Source organism: Bactrocera tryoni, chromosome 5 (genome assembly GCF_016617805.1).
Source record: "Bactrocera tryoni isolate S06 chromosome 5, CSIRO_BtryS06_freeze2, whole genome shotgun sequence".
NCBI classification, from domain to species: Eukaryota; Metazoa; Arthropoda; class Insecta; order Diptera; family Tephritidae; genus Bactrocera; species Bactrocera tryoni.
In genome coordinates, this window is record NC_052503.1 from 20,214,009 (window position 1) to 20,229,928 (window position 15,920).

A 15,920-nucleotide genomic window follows, 5' to 3' on the forward strand; every position below is an offset into this window, starting at 1 on the left:
CATTTTAAAACAAAACAAAGGCAAAAATAATATTAAATAAAAATTAAAAGAAAATACAATAAATATATTAATTAAAATAAGAAATCAAATACTGATATCAAAAATGCATATGTATATGTATACTCAAATAGCAAAAATAAAAATGCTAAACATTTTGCCATAAAAGACGAAATCAGCAAGTAGTGTGTGCAAAAAAATTGAAAAATAAAGAGAATTAAGAAAAAAAGTAAAAATAACAAAAAGAGTGCGCAAAAAAATTATTTAAAAAAGAAATAAGTAAAAACAAAAAATATAAGAAATTAAAAAAAAAATAAAAACTGAAAGTTAACAAAATATGTATAAAAACTTAAACAGCAAACAGTTAAATTATTAGTAAATAAAGATAGCATTTCGATTTTCTAAAAAAATAGTGAATAAAACTAATAATAACAATACTAAATAATAAAAAATTATTATAAAAATTTATTAAAACCAAAAATATTTTTAAATAAAAAGAAAAAAAATATTTTTTAACTAAATTAAAAAAAATATAGATATAAAACACAAAAACTTAAAAAAAAATAAAAACTATGAAAAAATACTAAATCTTAATAAATAAATGTTGTTTTATTAAATAAACCATTCCAGCATCATTGAAAAAAATAAATAAAAGAAAAAATTAATTATAAAAAACTAAATATAAAAAGAAATAATAATAAATATAAGATCGGATATAAAAATAATTTAAAATCTGATTAAAAATTATTAAAAATAATAAATTGTATTAAACAAAAAACTGCAAATATAAATAAAATAAAACAAAAAATTACAAATAAAAGAATAAAAAATAAAAACAGTAAAAACTATTACGAAATACTTTATTTTTATAAATTAAAAGTTATAAAAATATAAAAATAAAACTTTTATAAACAAAAAATTATAAAAATAAAATCAATTCAAAGCATCTAAAAATTAAAAACAAAAACTATTCAAAATAAAAACAAAAATTGACAAAAGAAAGGTATATAATAAAATAAAATATAAATAAATAAATTTAAATTAAAGAAAAAGATTTAAAAACTTCAAAACTATTAAAAAGAAAAAAGTTTTTTTATTAAAATTAGTCCAAAGCACAACTAAATAATATAAAAATACAAATAAAAATATTTAATATAAAATTTAAATATAAATTAAAATATAAATAAAAGAAATGTAAAGTAAAAACTAAATAGATAAACCTAAATAATATATAAACTATAAAGATTTGAAAGAATTAAAAACTAAATTGTGTTATAAAAAAATTTTAGAAACCAAATCATTACCAAAGCATCACTAAAACAAATAAAAAGTAAAACTGACTAATATAAAATAATAATATAGAAACAAATTTAAAAAAGATTTTAATATTTGTAAAAAAAAGTAAAATTGAATGATTAAAATTTTTTTTATAATAACTCTGAATATTCGGCATTACTGAAAAAAAATACTTTTTTATAATTTCAATAAAAATTTAAATTTAATAAATAAAATATTAAAAAATAAATAAAAAATGAAACATATAGACTTAAAATTCCACAACAAAAAACAACAATAATATACAAAATTTTTAATTAATTTGTCTTTCAAAACAAAATCATTCGACAGCATCAGTACAGAAACAAAAAACATAAGTGTATAAAAAAAATATTAAAAAAACCAGTAATTACTTAAGAAAGTTCAAAAAAATGTATATATTATAAATAAAGCAATTTTAAAAACAAAAAATTTCCAAAACATCACTGGAAAAAACTCTGAAACAAAAAATATTCTTAAATTCAACACACAACACTTCGCTACGTGCGCTGCGCCACATTGTTGTATCGATCCGCAACATTGTAATCATCATTATTATCACCAGCAGCGAAATACAACACACCAACCTCCGACTGCGCCAACAGCAGTAAATCCTCCCCAACTGTGCGCCGACATTAACAGCGCACAGCTGACGTCGTCGTCGTCAGCAGCAGCAACAGTGCACCAGCGAAAGTATCACAACATCGGTGTAAAATTTAACAGTTATCCATGCATAAGCATGTGTGCGTGCCACAGGGATGCTGACTGTCAGACGAAGAGCTGCTGAGCGCGTCCGTGTATTTGTGCCTGAGTGTGTGTGTTTGTGCAAGTAAAAGTGGTGGCCGCATCCGCCGAATCTGCTTTAACGTTCGTTGAAACGCTCAACGTGCGCATTTGTCGTATAGCCGTCGTGCTTACTAGCGGGAGTAGAGCGTTGCTACCAGCTACGTGGAATTCTACAGCAGATAAAACACACAAGAAAAAACACATATATTATTGCATACTTTTCAGCGCTATTGTGCAGAAAGTGAGTAGTTGTATAATAAAAGTGCGTACAATAATAGAAAAGTGTGTTGGAAGCGCGTAAATGTTGCTAATTTTAACAAAAAAGTGAGAGTTGTGACAAAATTGCTTTTGTTCTGTTCTAAAAGAAGTTCGCTGTGAAAGAAAATTGTATGAGCTGTGTAGTTTTGCAGGGCTGGGCGCAAATTTGCTGCAAAATACTATGTTACGCCTAAAAGTAGACTAAGAATGATGAAAAAAGTGTTCGCTTCGAGAACTGTCTAAGTGTGCGCCTTAAAGTATACTGCAATCACTAAAATAACGCTTAAATGTACATAAAAAAGTGATTACTTCAAGAAAAGCGCCCCAAAGGATGCTACAAATATTAATTAAATGCCTATAAGTGGGCTAACCTAAATCTTAAACTGTTTACTTTGTGTATTCTTGAAAATATTTGCTCGCACAATAATTTTCGAAACACTTTCCTCGCTTTGGCCAGCTGTATACGCCTGTTGGTATGCTAAAAGTACATCTCTAAAGCGCACTTACCTATTTTAAACGCCAAATACTTGCATATTTCGCGGCGCAGCTAATATTTTCGAATTTTACGCAGTGAAAATTGCATATAATATGTGAAAATAAATCGAAAGACGTGCAGAAGTGTAAAAAATAGCTATATACATACATACATATATTATTCAAAGGCAGTCGTTAAAGTTTTCGCATTCGTCGTATTTTCGTGTAACGGCATACAACAGTGTTGTATATTGGTCTGGTTGTGTGTGCTTGACTTTTCTCGTTACAAAAGTCTTTCGGTGCAAGCGACAAAAAGAAGGCATTATTTTAGTTAGAAAGTGATAATCGAAGAGTGGAAACGCGTGCGAGACAAGCAGCAAATAATAGAGTTGGTGAAAAGTGAAATTTCAGGCAAGAATTTGACAAGTGTGTTGTCTAAAAGTTACAAACAAAATCTAAAAGAAGCACGAGAAGAAAATTTACAGTGTATTTGTAAAGTGGAGCATTAAGAAAAAAAATATTGAGAGCAAAAAGGTTATATTTGAGAGTAAATAAATAATTTTTGAGAGCAAAAATTTTATTTTTTAGTTCAAAAAAGTTTTGAAATTGTAGATGTTTTGAGAAAACAAGAGAATTCGAACCAAAACTACTTAAAAAAATCATAAACAAATCGAAAATCGTAAAAGCCAAATTACAAAACATTGAAAACACCCAGAAATCTTCAGCTGTCGCAGTCGCGCTGGAAAATAGCGCAGCAGCAGCGAAAGCAACAACAAATTTAACAATCAAAGGAACTTAACGAAAACCCTAAAGAGCAACAATACGGCAAGCAGCAACACTAACACACACACACACACAACGAGCCAAAAGAGCGCGCCACATTAAAGAGCGTACGCGGAGCAGAGAAAGAGAAAGTTGTTGGAGCAGCGTCAGCGTTTTTCCAACTAAAACGAAAATTAAAATGAAAATTTAACGAAGAAGCAGCATCAATGTGGAACACTTAAAGTGAATGAATAATTTCATACACACACGCACACGCTCACACCGCCACAGATATAACTGTAAGCGAATGGTATCAAAATAAACAAAATCTGACAGCTGAGTAGGACAAAGTGACAAAGCGAGCTGCACCTGCGACACACGCACACACACACTGAAACAGAATTGCAAAAAACAGCAAGATTCTTGCATTTCGCACAACAAACGGCCGTGTGACACACGTTCTCAGCAATTTTGAATTATTTTTGACTTGTGAAGAGTGCAAAAGGAGTGGCTTAAACATAAATAATATAATAGTAAATAAAGGCTACGCAGCATTTCTTTGAGTGGTTTAGAAAATTCCTTTTTGAAAGCTTAACATATCATTTCTCAAGCAGTTCAGCGCCTCGAATCGCATATATAAATCTTCAAAACTAACCTAATTCGAAAAAAAAACAAAACTAAAAGATTCGTGAACAACTTCCAAAGACTATATTTGACAAGATCTACAAGGCTCGCACCTTAGTATAAACTTCAGTGCGTAAGCGAAGCTAATACAACAACAAGATGGGCGCTAAAGAAAGTGTCGAAGCAGCCGCGAAGATGAATGCGGACGGTTGGGGTCACGTAGAGGTAAATCAATTCATAGAAGAATATAAGCAATAATGAAATGTTATAAACAAGTTTTGCGCATATTATTGAACGAATTTCAAGAAAAATAGATTTAAATGTTAAAATGGAATTGTTGGCATATTTAATTTGATAGATTTTACTGTACTGTAGCATACTTTTAGGCTGATCCATGTTTACTTTTTCTCAAAATGCGTTATGAAAATGTAACATTTAGAAACTGTAGGTCATATTATGATTATATATTGATAATATAGTCCACCTCTAAAAACCAAATTCATTGAAAACTGTGCTTTCTCTTCTGTTCTGATTTTAAGGATACTAAGTGAAATTAAAAAAAAGAAACAAGAAAAAACGTTAACTTCGGCTGCACCTCAGCTAATATAGCCCTCACAGGTGCATTTCCTTTAGTAACTATGTGTTCAGTTTGTATGGAAGCTATATCCTATAGTTAACCGATCTGAACAATTTCTTCGGAGATTATATTATTACCATAAGCAATCATTCGTGTTAAATTTCGTGAAGATACCACGTCAAATGCGAAAGTTTTCCATACAAGACCTTGATTGCGATCCTTCGGTTTGTATGGCAACTATATGCTATAGTGAGCCGATCTGAACAACTTCTTCGGAGATTACATTGTTGCTTTAGAAAATAACCTGTGCCAAATTTCGTGAATATATCTTGTTAAATGCAAACGTTTTCCATACCAGCACTAGATTCCGATCGTTTGGTTTGTATGGCAGCTATATGCTATAATGAGCCGATCTGAACAATTTCTTCGTATATTACTATATGATCTAAGAAATTAATCTATACCAAATTTTGTGAATATATCTTTTCAAATGTGAAAGTTTCCATACAAGAACTTGATTCCGATCGTTCAGTTTGTATGGCAGCTATATGTTAAAGTGGTCCGATATCGGCAGTTCCGACAAATGAGCAGCTTCTTGAAGAGAAAATGACGTTTGCAAAATTTCAAAACGATATCTTAAAAACTGAGGGACTAGTTCGTATATATACAGACAGACGGACAGACAGATAGACGGACAGACAGATAGACGGACAGACAGATAGACTGACAGACAGATAGACGGACAGACAGATAGACAGACAGACAGACAGATAGATGGACATGGCTAAATCGACTCAGCTCAACATACTGTTCATTTATATATATAGTTTATAGGGTCACCGACGCTTCCTTCTGGGTGTTACAAACTTCGTGGCAAATTTAATATACCCTGTTCAGGGTATAAAAACGAAATATTTTTCTACTTATCCGACATCTTCAGCGGCGCTAAGAAAAAGGTTCCTCCACTGCTGCAGTGAATCCGGCCTTCTCCCTCAAAGTAATCCTTCTTGGCCCGATATACTTCTGCCAACGTTTTTTCCAATCCTTCAATTGACTCAAAACAGTTTCTCCGTAGTTTTTTGCTAAATAGCCAGAAGTCACACGGAGCTTAAACAAGCGAATAAGGTGGTTATCGACCAATAATTCCGGATTCTTTTTACGCATAGCTTCGCGCAAATAATCCATGACATTCAAATAGTATTACTTGTTGACAGTTTGGCCGGTCAGAAGGAATTCGAAGTGGACCTTGATTTTTGACTAGTTTTTCGGCTTTGGTTCACCTTTGCCACGACTTTGGGCCGACTGGTCATCTGTTTCCGTGTCGTAAGCATAGATTCAGGGCTCTTTGTCAGTAACAATACGTTTCATGGCATCCTGGTAGCTGGAAAGCATTGTTTCGCATCATGACCTGATTAAACTTTTTGCGGTGCGGTGCACTCTACTGCGCAATTATTTTTCCAGACCTCAGATCTGTAGGAGTACCATTCGTCTGGCATTTCGAGTTTTAGTATAGCGTCCACAAGTCTGGATCTAGAACGGATCCTTGTGTCGCTTTCTGTTGTTCTCGCCTCTCCTTGGTACAGCAGTTTTCTGTTCCTAAGGTAGCTTCGCACCACAGCTTTGAGATAGTCGGGGATTTTAAATCCTTTTTCGAGAGCGTATGATCGACGATCCACCCATCTAGCGCTGTTGAAGGCGTTTCAAACATCTAAAGTCGCCAGCAACACTATTCTTTTGTGTTTTGTCATCTGCGTTGTGCGTCGTTTACACTTTAAATTACGCACTTAATAGCTCCTAGAGTTGATCTGCCGGGTCTTAAGCCATGTTGTCTAGGGGAAAGTCCTCCAGCGTTGTTGATAGCCATTTCGAGTCTGGATTTAATTAGCCTGTCATGGAGCTTTCCCGATACGTCAAGACTACATAGTTGACGGTATGCTGATGGTAAGTTGGAATCTCCTTTTACCATACCGATTGGCACCAGCCGTTGCTTTCTCCAGGGTTGAGGGAACATTCCGGCTTAGGGGCAGGCAATATACATATTTAATGGTACTGCCGGTCGCTCTGCAGCGATTATTTTCAGCATTTCTGCTGGGATCCCGTGGGGGCCGGGAGATTTGCTGGCCTTGAGCTTGCCAGCTCTTCGAGGGTAAACTGTCCGGTTTGCGGAAACCTTAGAGTCTGTACTGAAGCACTAACCCTTTTTTCGTGTGGAAAATAGTGCGCTTACGTTGTGATCCCTTTTGGCAGCGAATTTCTCAACTTTGGTGACTAAACTATATCATCCTTTCATTCCCAAAGAGCGCATCCCAAATTGGCAAATGCTTCGCCATCTCCTAAATTCCCATTACATTTGGAAAGAATAGATTTCGCTGACTTTGCACAATTCCTTTAAATTTTTCAGTGGTTTAACGCATTACGAGATCTTACTCAGAGAAAACTCAGTTTTCACATTCATCAATTGTAATTGCATGTTGTACTACCATAAAACTGTTGCTCAACGCATTGGACATAATGAAATGTATGGCAGTTAGTTTGCCGAATACGACATATTTTATGCATGTAAATGCAACTTCCCAAATGGATGTGTCAAAAAGGACGACACATTGCACAAAAACTAATCTGCAACGACAGCATACGAGACTGCACAAGTTGCGAACTAGTAAAGAAACACGACACAACAGCAGCGCTACATAGCACTGCATAACGGTAATCCAAACAAGCAATTGCAAATGTAACTTTCAGAGCTTTATAGGAAGGATGTCAGCTGGAATTGTAGAAAAGCAACTCGAATGCAGGTGAAAGGCGGAGCCAAAAGAGCAAAGACAACAAAGATGCATTGCCGGCGACACGACACCTGAATCTGTGAGTGTCACAGCTAATAACACTCGGATATTTGGCGAAATGCAATGTAGTTTGCGTCGAAAGAATTGCAAAGGATAAAACATTACTTACGGTTTGTTAAAGTCGGCAAAAAATATGTGTGTGACTGCGATGATGAGATGCAAAAGGAATATTAAAGCAGTTATCGCATGAAAAGAGATAATTGCAGCAACAAGAAGATTATTGGCAATCAAATTAAGTGAAGTGAAATGCAATTCTTCGAGTTGTTAAGATCACATTTCGTATTTAATGAAGTGATAGCAATTTATACAAATATTTATACAAATAACTGGAAATATGCTATTGGAATCTGAAACGATTTCTAGCGTTCTTTCTCTTCATGTTTGAGTGATTTGATCTACAATCCGATGTTTATTAAATTAGCTTCGAGAGCAGTACTAGTTTTTGTACTCTGGCAACAAGTTTACATCTTAAGGTATTTCCCTGGCTTTGATTCCTGCTAGTTACAAGAGTATAAAATGTTTGGTTGCACCCGAACTTAGACGTTCCCTACTTGTTTTAGAATTTTTTCGTTTCCTTGCTCAAAGTTGAGATTACGAGGCGATATTAAAGTGAGATGAGTAAAGAACATAACCCATAAATGCTGACACCGGAGTAGGAATGAGCGGGCATAGATCTCGCATGGTCTTAACAAACATTGGTCGATGATCAGCTCTTGAGAAAACTGCGAGATCCTTCTGCGCTTGGAATTGGCAAGAAAATCTCGCGCTATCGTAGGAATACTCACAAACATTGTTCATTAGGCTTCCATTCGGTAAGGCTATATATCTCTTCGGGCGAAAATTGCCAAAGTCAACATGTAATTTGAAAAGTCCCCGGCCTAACATAAAAAAACACACTTTTTTTTGGCAAAATGCGTTTTTTTATTCAACATAGTTCGCTGCACTCATCATAGTGACCCTTTTCCCCCTGATCGATACCATTCTTGTAGTATGATTTGTGCATTGCTTCAAAATAGGCCTCAGTTTCGGTGATCACCTGTTCATTCAATGAAAATTTCTTCCCAACGTGCATTCTTCTGAGATCTGAGAAGGAAATAGCCGCTGGAGCCCAAATCTGGGGAGTACGGTAGAAGTGGAAGCAATTCGAAGCCCAATTCATAATTTTTGCCATCGTTTTCGCTGACTTGTAACACCGTACAATGTCTTGGTGAAACGACACTTTCTTTTTCGGTCATTTCTTGGGGATCACGTCTTTTAAACGGTACAATAACACTAGGTAATTGTCTCTGTTGCCGGTATTTTCTTTTTCAATATAAGTCAATAAAAATTATTTCATGCGCATCTCAGAATACAGATGCCATAACCTGAGCAGCCGACTGTTGCGTTTGTCCACGTTTTGGAGCCGGTTGATCGTATGCAGTCTGCTCGGATAAGTGTCGATTAGACTTCGAAATGATGGAGCCGTGTTTTATCTGTTGTCTCAAATTGTTGCAAAATCTCCAGCTTATTACGATTGCACATATCCAAACACGGCTCCGAATCATCAACTCGTCATTATTTTTGGTCAAATATGAGCTCGCGCGGCACCCATTTTGCCTAGGGCGTTCTTATACCCAAATATTCGTGAATGATATGATGCACATATTTAGTTGATATCTTTACGGTGCCGGCTATATCGCTCAACTTGGACTGAACTTGTGCACTAGGTTAATTTCTCATTTCGGGTGTAAGATCAAAATATTCTCATAAAATTTAAAAATTTTGGTGGAAAAATTTATTTTGAGTTGAGGACGCCACTCCCATTTTCCCCATTTATCTGCGCCACAAACTTTGACTTTGTTTTAAGAAACTCAGTTTGTTCGAAAAATGAAGAGAAGAAAGCTATTCCGACAGCAAAACATGAAATCGTATAAGATACGTCATTGTTGTAGGTTCCAGAAACTATGACCAACAGTGAAGAATTATAGCAAATGGGACATGGTGGACGTCTTTATAACATTTTAGTTCGAGCCTGGAGCCAACTTTCTTTCTTTATGAAACATTAGCCACAATGTACTGAAATAAGCCATAAGGGGCGGTGAGAAACTTTTGCGCCTAAGGCTAACAAGAGTCCAGATTCCACAGTTTTACGAACTAGGTGTTTTATATGTTTCAAATGATTCAGACACCCTATTTGTATCGAAGGTTTCGTAGCTGTAAACTTAAAATATAAAACAAAAATTTCTAAAGAACGACAGTCTGAGCTTCCCAATAAAGTTTACTATATATACATATATATAAATATATATCTACCACATCTGCAGATTTAGATATGCATATATCGATAAATATTGCTATATTCGATTTTCTTTTAGCTCTATAGCAAATTTTATTACAAAACTTTCTGCACAAGATGTTTTTTTGTTACTCAAACTATAACTATAAATATGAAAAGAAGCTTTCAATTACAGCGACATAATGAAGACACGCCATTTTACAGTTTGCAATTAAATGGAGCGAAATCGTGTAAAAATGGCAAGCAAATGGTTGTGCCATAATTTCATTATATGCAGCGGGGTAAATCACATCGCTTGCAAGCAAAAGTTGCGCTGAAAATTATTTTGATTTTTATACCCTGAACGCGGTATATTGAGGATACTGCGAAATGTATACGACACCGAAGAAAACGAGCTAGTCGCACAGTTTTGGAGATATCGATCTTAAATTTTGCGCACATTCTTTTCTCTTGAACAAGCTGCTCCCATGTCCGAACCACCGACATGGAACCACTATATCAAATAGCTGCCATGCAAATTGAACGTTCATAATCTTGTGCTTGTATTGAAAACTTTTTCATTTGACGAGATATATACATGAAATTTGGTATAAGTTATTGTCTATGATAATAGTGTAATCAACGAAGAAATTGATCAAATCAGATTACTATAGCATATAGCTACCCTACAAAGTGGCCTATACAAATCAAGCTTTTGTATGAAACACTTTTTTATTTCTCGAGATATCTTCACGAGATTTAGCATGAATTATTAGTCAAAGTAACGGTGTAGTTTCCCAAGCAATTGTTTAGATCGGATCACTATTGAATGTAGCTGTCATACAAAGTTACCAATCAAAATTAAGTGCTTGTATAGAAAACATTTTTAATTGGCGAGATATCCTGACGAAATTTCGCATAGGTAATTATCCCAGGCAACGCTACAATCTTTGAAAAATTTGTTTAGGTCGGATCACTAAAGCATATAGTATAGCCATACAAACTGAACGATCATAATATAGTGCTTGCATGAAAATTTCTTTTTTGTTAAGGTTATTCTAGCTTCAGTGCAGCCGATGTTTGAGTTTTTTTCTTGATTTTTGTTACTTGTGATTCGAACAAGTCTTGTTGTTGTTTCGCGAATTGTGCAGGGGCAGCATTCCCTGAATAATGCGCTCCTTCCGAATGTAGCGCAATCATTTCAACACAAATATAGCAATAAAAGTTTTGTAGCTCCGCACAAACACACTTACAGACACATGTCGGAGTATATTCCAAAAGTTGATATTCCTTTCGTACCTTTTGTGGCTTTGGCGGTTTGTTGCAGCACCCACTCCCGCAAACACCGCGGCACGCGCGAAGCTAACAGTTAGCTAGGTTTCGGGTGGAAAAAAGTCGCATAAAAAGTGAAGTGCACAAAGGCAAAAGATTCAAAATGAACGAAACTGGGTCAAAGTACACCGAACCGCTACACGGTGTGCGCCACACAGACTCTCAATGCAGTCGTACTCTCACACACATGTATGTATGTATGTGTGTGCATGTGATTTCATATTTCCATTCGCGTTGAGGTTATAAAAAATTGCATTTCATTTGTAAAACATTTTGTGGTTGAATTGAGATTTACTATGGCGCACAGATTGTGGAGTGAGATTTAAAATTAAACGTTGCAAATGCAGTTACTCATGCCTCAGCATGCTTGTGTTGTAGTTGTGTAAAATGCTTTTGAACTTTACTTCGTTTTTCATATTTTTCATTTAATTAAACTGCACTCTTATATTTACCTGTCCCCAATAAATTGTATGCGCTTGATCCTTACGTGGCCTTATTAGTATTACTGAACGGAATGAACCCCATAAGCTAAAGCAAACTAAATGAACTGGATGTGTGAGAAGAGAGGGAGAGAAAGTGGATAAGCTTAGCATCTGATTTTACAGCATATTCAGTTTGATGATCAAATAGTTCACTATATTTAATGAAGAAATTACTTACTTCACGGAGAAATGAGGCAAAGTTTGGGAGGATAAAGTGAGCATTAAGATACAAACATTTGTTATGAACGAGCCTTAATGTTTTTTCTGTTTGGTTGACATAAAATCGGTCAAACATATTCAATAACTCTGCAGTCATTGAACAAGCAACATCATATTTCTTCATTGTGTTGCAAATGCCAAATTTTGTACCGAAAAGTGATAATTTGCGAAAAGCTTTAATTTTTTGTTTCCATTTGAAAAAAAGTGCTGCGGAGCCGCATCGAATGTTTGTCGCGACTTATGGTGATCAAGCACTTTCAGAAGCGACATGCAAAAGATGGTTTCAACGGTTCAAAGATAATGATTTTGATGTGAGAAATGGGGAACGTGGAAGATCACCAAAAAAGTTTGAAGACGCCGAACTGCAAGCTATGTATATTGTATGAAGATGACATTTTGAGTCTAAAGGAAATTGGCAGCCATGTTAAATGTTGGACAACAAAGCAACTAGAAATCGTTTACAAGCTATGAGAAAAATCCAAAGTGTGGAAAAGGGGGGCCACTTGAATTGAATGAAAGACCAAAGGAAAACAGAAAAAACACCTCTGAAATGTTGCTTCAAAGACACAAAAGAAAATCAGTTTTGTATCGAATTGTTACTGGCGATGAAAGATGAAATTATTTCAAGAATCTTTTCCCTTATAGGCGTAGACACCGCTTAGGCGGTTATAGCTGAAATTACAACAACGCGCCAGTCATTCTTTCTTTTTGCAGTTTGGCGCCAAACGGTGATTCCAAGTGAAGCCAGGTCCTTCTCCAAATGGACTATTCAACAGAGTGGAGGTCCTCCTCTTCCTCTGCTTCACACGGCGGGTACTCTGAGAGCTGGCGTGTTTTCATCCATTAGCACGGCATGATCTAGCCAACGTAGCCGCAGTCTCTTAATTCGCTGAACTATGTCAGACCATAAATCTTTCATCGAGAGATGACTTTATTTCTCAATTGCCAACTCAGTACGAAGTAGCACCTGTTGGCAAGAATTATTCTCGGTTGGATTTCGAGGTTGACGTTGTTGTTGGTGTTAATGCTGGTTCCAAGATAGAAGGAATGATCAACGACTTCGTAGTTATGATTATCAATAGCGACGTGTGAGCCAAGTCGCTAATGCGACATTTTGTCTTGCCCTCGTTCACTAGCAGACCAACTAGCTTCGGTGGACTTTTAATCTTTCGATAGAACCTTATGTGCGGTGTTGAGGCTAATCCTACCGAAGTAAGCGCGGATTGTGGGGTCTTCTTTTTTGTGGATTAGGCAGAGCATACTTAATTTTTAATCGTGGGACATGCTTTCGTCCGACCATATTCTGCAAAGAATCTGATGCATGCTTCTTATCAGTTCGTCGACGTCGTATGTGAATAGCTGGCCTGGCAATCCATCGGCCCCTGCTGCTTTGTTCTTCTTCAGACGGGTAATTGCTATTGGAACTTTTGTATGGTCGGGCAATGGAATGTCTGTTCCATCGTCGTCGATTGAGCAATCGGGCTTGACATCTGGTGTTACGCCATCACTGCCATTCAGCAGGGTGGAGAAGTGTTCCCTCCATAATTTTAGGATGCTTTGGACATCGGTTACCAGATCACCTCCTTGGGTTTTGCAAGAGTATGCTTCGGTCTTGAAATCTTCTATTAGTCGCCGCTTCTTTTCGTAGAATTTTCCAGCATCATCCCTGTCGACCAGCTTGTCAAGCTTGGTCTACTCACGTATTTCGGGCTCTCTCTTTTTTGTCTGCCAATGTCTCGCTTCCTTCTTCAACTCTCGGTATCTATCCCATTCCTCACGTGTTGTGGTCGACTGTAACGTTGCGACGCAGACAGTCTGTTTTCTCACCGCTACGACACGGCACTCCTCATCGTACCAGCTGTTCTTTGGCATTTTCCAAAAACAAATGTTTTCGGTTGCAGCTTGAAATGCCTTCCCAAAGTTCCCTTATACCGAGTTGTTGACGAGTGCTCTCAGAGAGCAGCAGTGCAAGTCGAGTAGCTGTCTGTTGTTATTACCGCTTCTCGACATCTAACCTTCCTTGGAGTTTGGATTATATGCATTTTTCATATAAATTTTGAGGTTATGTCCAAAATGTTTCTTACAAAAGTTGTATATTGTCTACAACATTGCCATGTAACTATTCTATTGGATTCGTAGTTTTACCGGAAATTGAGATAAATCCTTAAATATTCAACAACGCCCCTTCCCTTCCTTTTCCCGACCTCAAATCGTCCATAAATTCTTTTCTCCTTAATGCATGTTATTTCATCTTTCATTTCCGAACGGTTTCATTATATTATGATTTTTTTGTTTTCAAAAATTATCTACTACTTCTGTTCTATTCTGCGAACGACCGTTATTCTCACCATCTACTACTTCAACATGTCCTTCAATCTTCGACAGAATCGATTGTGCTGTTTTAAAGTAGGTCTAAATGCATATATCATCGATATGTATGGTCTATATATCTTTTGATTTATTACCTTTAGCTAGCTACAAACTAATTTTCTTAATTTCTTCACCTACTTCTGAGAATGTGTGCATGTAGTGAATATTTAAACTTCATTTCAATGGCTTGCGCCAATAAACTTCACTTTTAGCATTTCTATTAAGTTGCTCAAGCACATATTTATGCATACTTAAGTACGTAAGGGTGTATACACACACGCACCCACATACGTGGTAGATTCCTGCAGCTTTCTAGGATAACGAGACCTTCGCCCACGCACAAAAATTATCGCCAATAAAGCTAACAAATGGCGCTGAAGCCCAACAACCCTTTCACTAGCGTCAGTCATTCACACATACAGAGAGAGAGAGAGAGTTAGGGAGAGAGGAATTTAGCGTATATGTGCACGTACTTACACATTTATTGCATACTTTCACTTATCGCCGTTATTGCTGTTGTTGTGCTTGACGCGAAGCTGGATCAAAAATTGGCACTTAAGACAAATTGCTTGGCCTTTTTCCACTCGAGCTTTTAAACAGACGCGCAAACACACATACACACACATATCTGCACTTTCGAGAAAGTTTATATATTGGCGTGTATGTGTGTGTGGCCTGGTGTGTTTGCATCGCATTGAGGCGTGATGTTGTTCATCATCGCCTGTAGCGCATTTTGTCAGCTTTCAGGTCTCAATTCACCAGCTCATTTGACAGCAGCCCTGAGCTCTGCAGCACTCTTTATATACATACCAACATACACTTAGATATACATTCGTACATACACATTTATGTGTATGTTTGTGGGCACATTGCTTATCAACTTCCTTTCGCTTGATGTGTCACACGAAGAATGGCAATGGCAGCCGCGGAGGCAACGGCGGAGGCAGCGTTGGAGACAGGGCATAAAATGCGCACTCACTCTATGAAATTATATTTTATTCATGACACAATCCACTTCACTCCATTTCACAGCTGCCTCGCACACAACGTCGCCGCGACTTACCCGGTTTGCCGCAGCCATAGCCGTAGCCGTGGCCGTTGCATTGATGGCCGCGCCACGCTCCAGTCATCATATTCTCTTTTCGTTTGGAGCTTTTTGCACTTCAGCATTTAACTGCGCGGCAATTTACTAGTTCTCCAAATACATACATATGTATATGTATATGTATATATATATTTATACACACACACACACTTTCTTCTAAAGTCGCCCATGCTCAGCAACCAGCGCTAGCCTTGTCGACTTTTCGCCAGCGGCGCAAGGTTATTCCCTTGTTCCGTTGCGCTGCTAGTTTGGCCGCCTTTACACGTTGGCATTAAGTTGGCAGCGCCCCGCTCCTCACCGTGCCAAAACATTGAAGTGCCGCTTGCTCCGCTTCAAGTTGGCAGTTCGTGACATTAAACTGACATTTTACTACCGCACTTTGCTGCCATGCCATGCCACCGCTTTTATGGCAACACACCTAACTACACAAAGTGCTTATCACTGTGTGTTCGTGTGTGTGTGTCGTAGTTAGGCGTAAACTCTCGTCGCACACGTGCCTTGTCCGTTGCTTCGTTATGTGCCT

At 36.7% G+C, this 15,920-nt stretch overlaps 1 protein-coding gene across 3 annotated transcripts in view; it reads left to right on the forward strand.

The window, feature by feature from the left end:
• Positions 1–15,920, forward strand: part of LOC120777456 — a 149,521-nt gene that overhangs the window by 99,193 nt on the left and 34,408 nt on the right. Inside the window, exons 1-2 of one of the 3 annotated variants that reach the window (XM_040108781.1) lie at positions 3,450–4,124; positions 4,206–4,440. The exons of 1 other annotated variant lie outside the window; for it this stretch is intronic. In XM_040108781.1, the coding sequence (XP_039964715.1) occupies positions 4,375–4,440 (66 nt within the window). In that variant the 5' untranslated portion in view covers positions 3,450–4,124; positions 4,206–4,374. Of the gene's footprint in view, positions 1–3,449; positions 4,125–4,205; positions 4,441–15,920 lie in introns of those variants that run through there. One more of the 3 variants, XM_040108780.1, reaches the window with a different exon arrangement.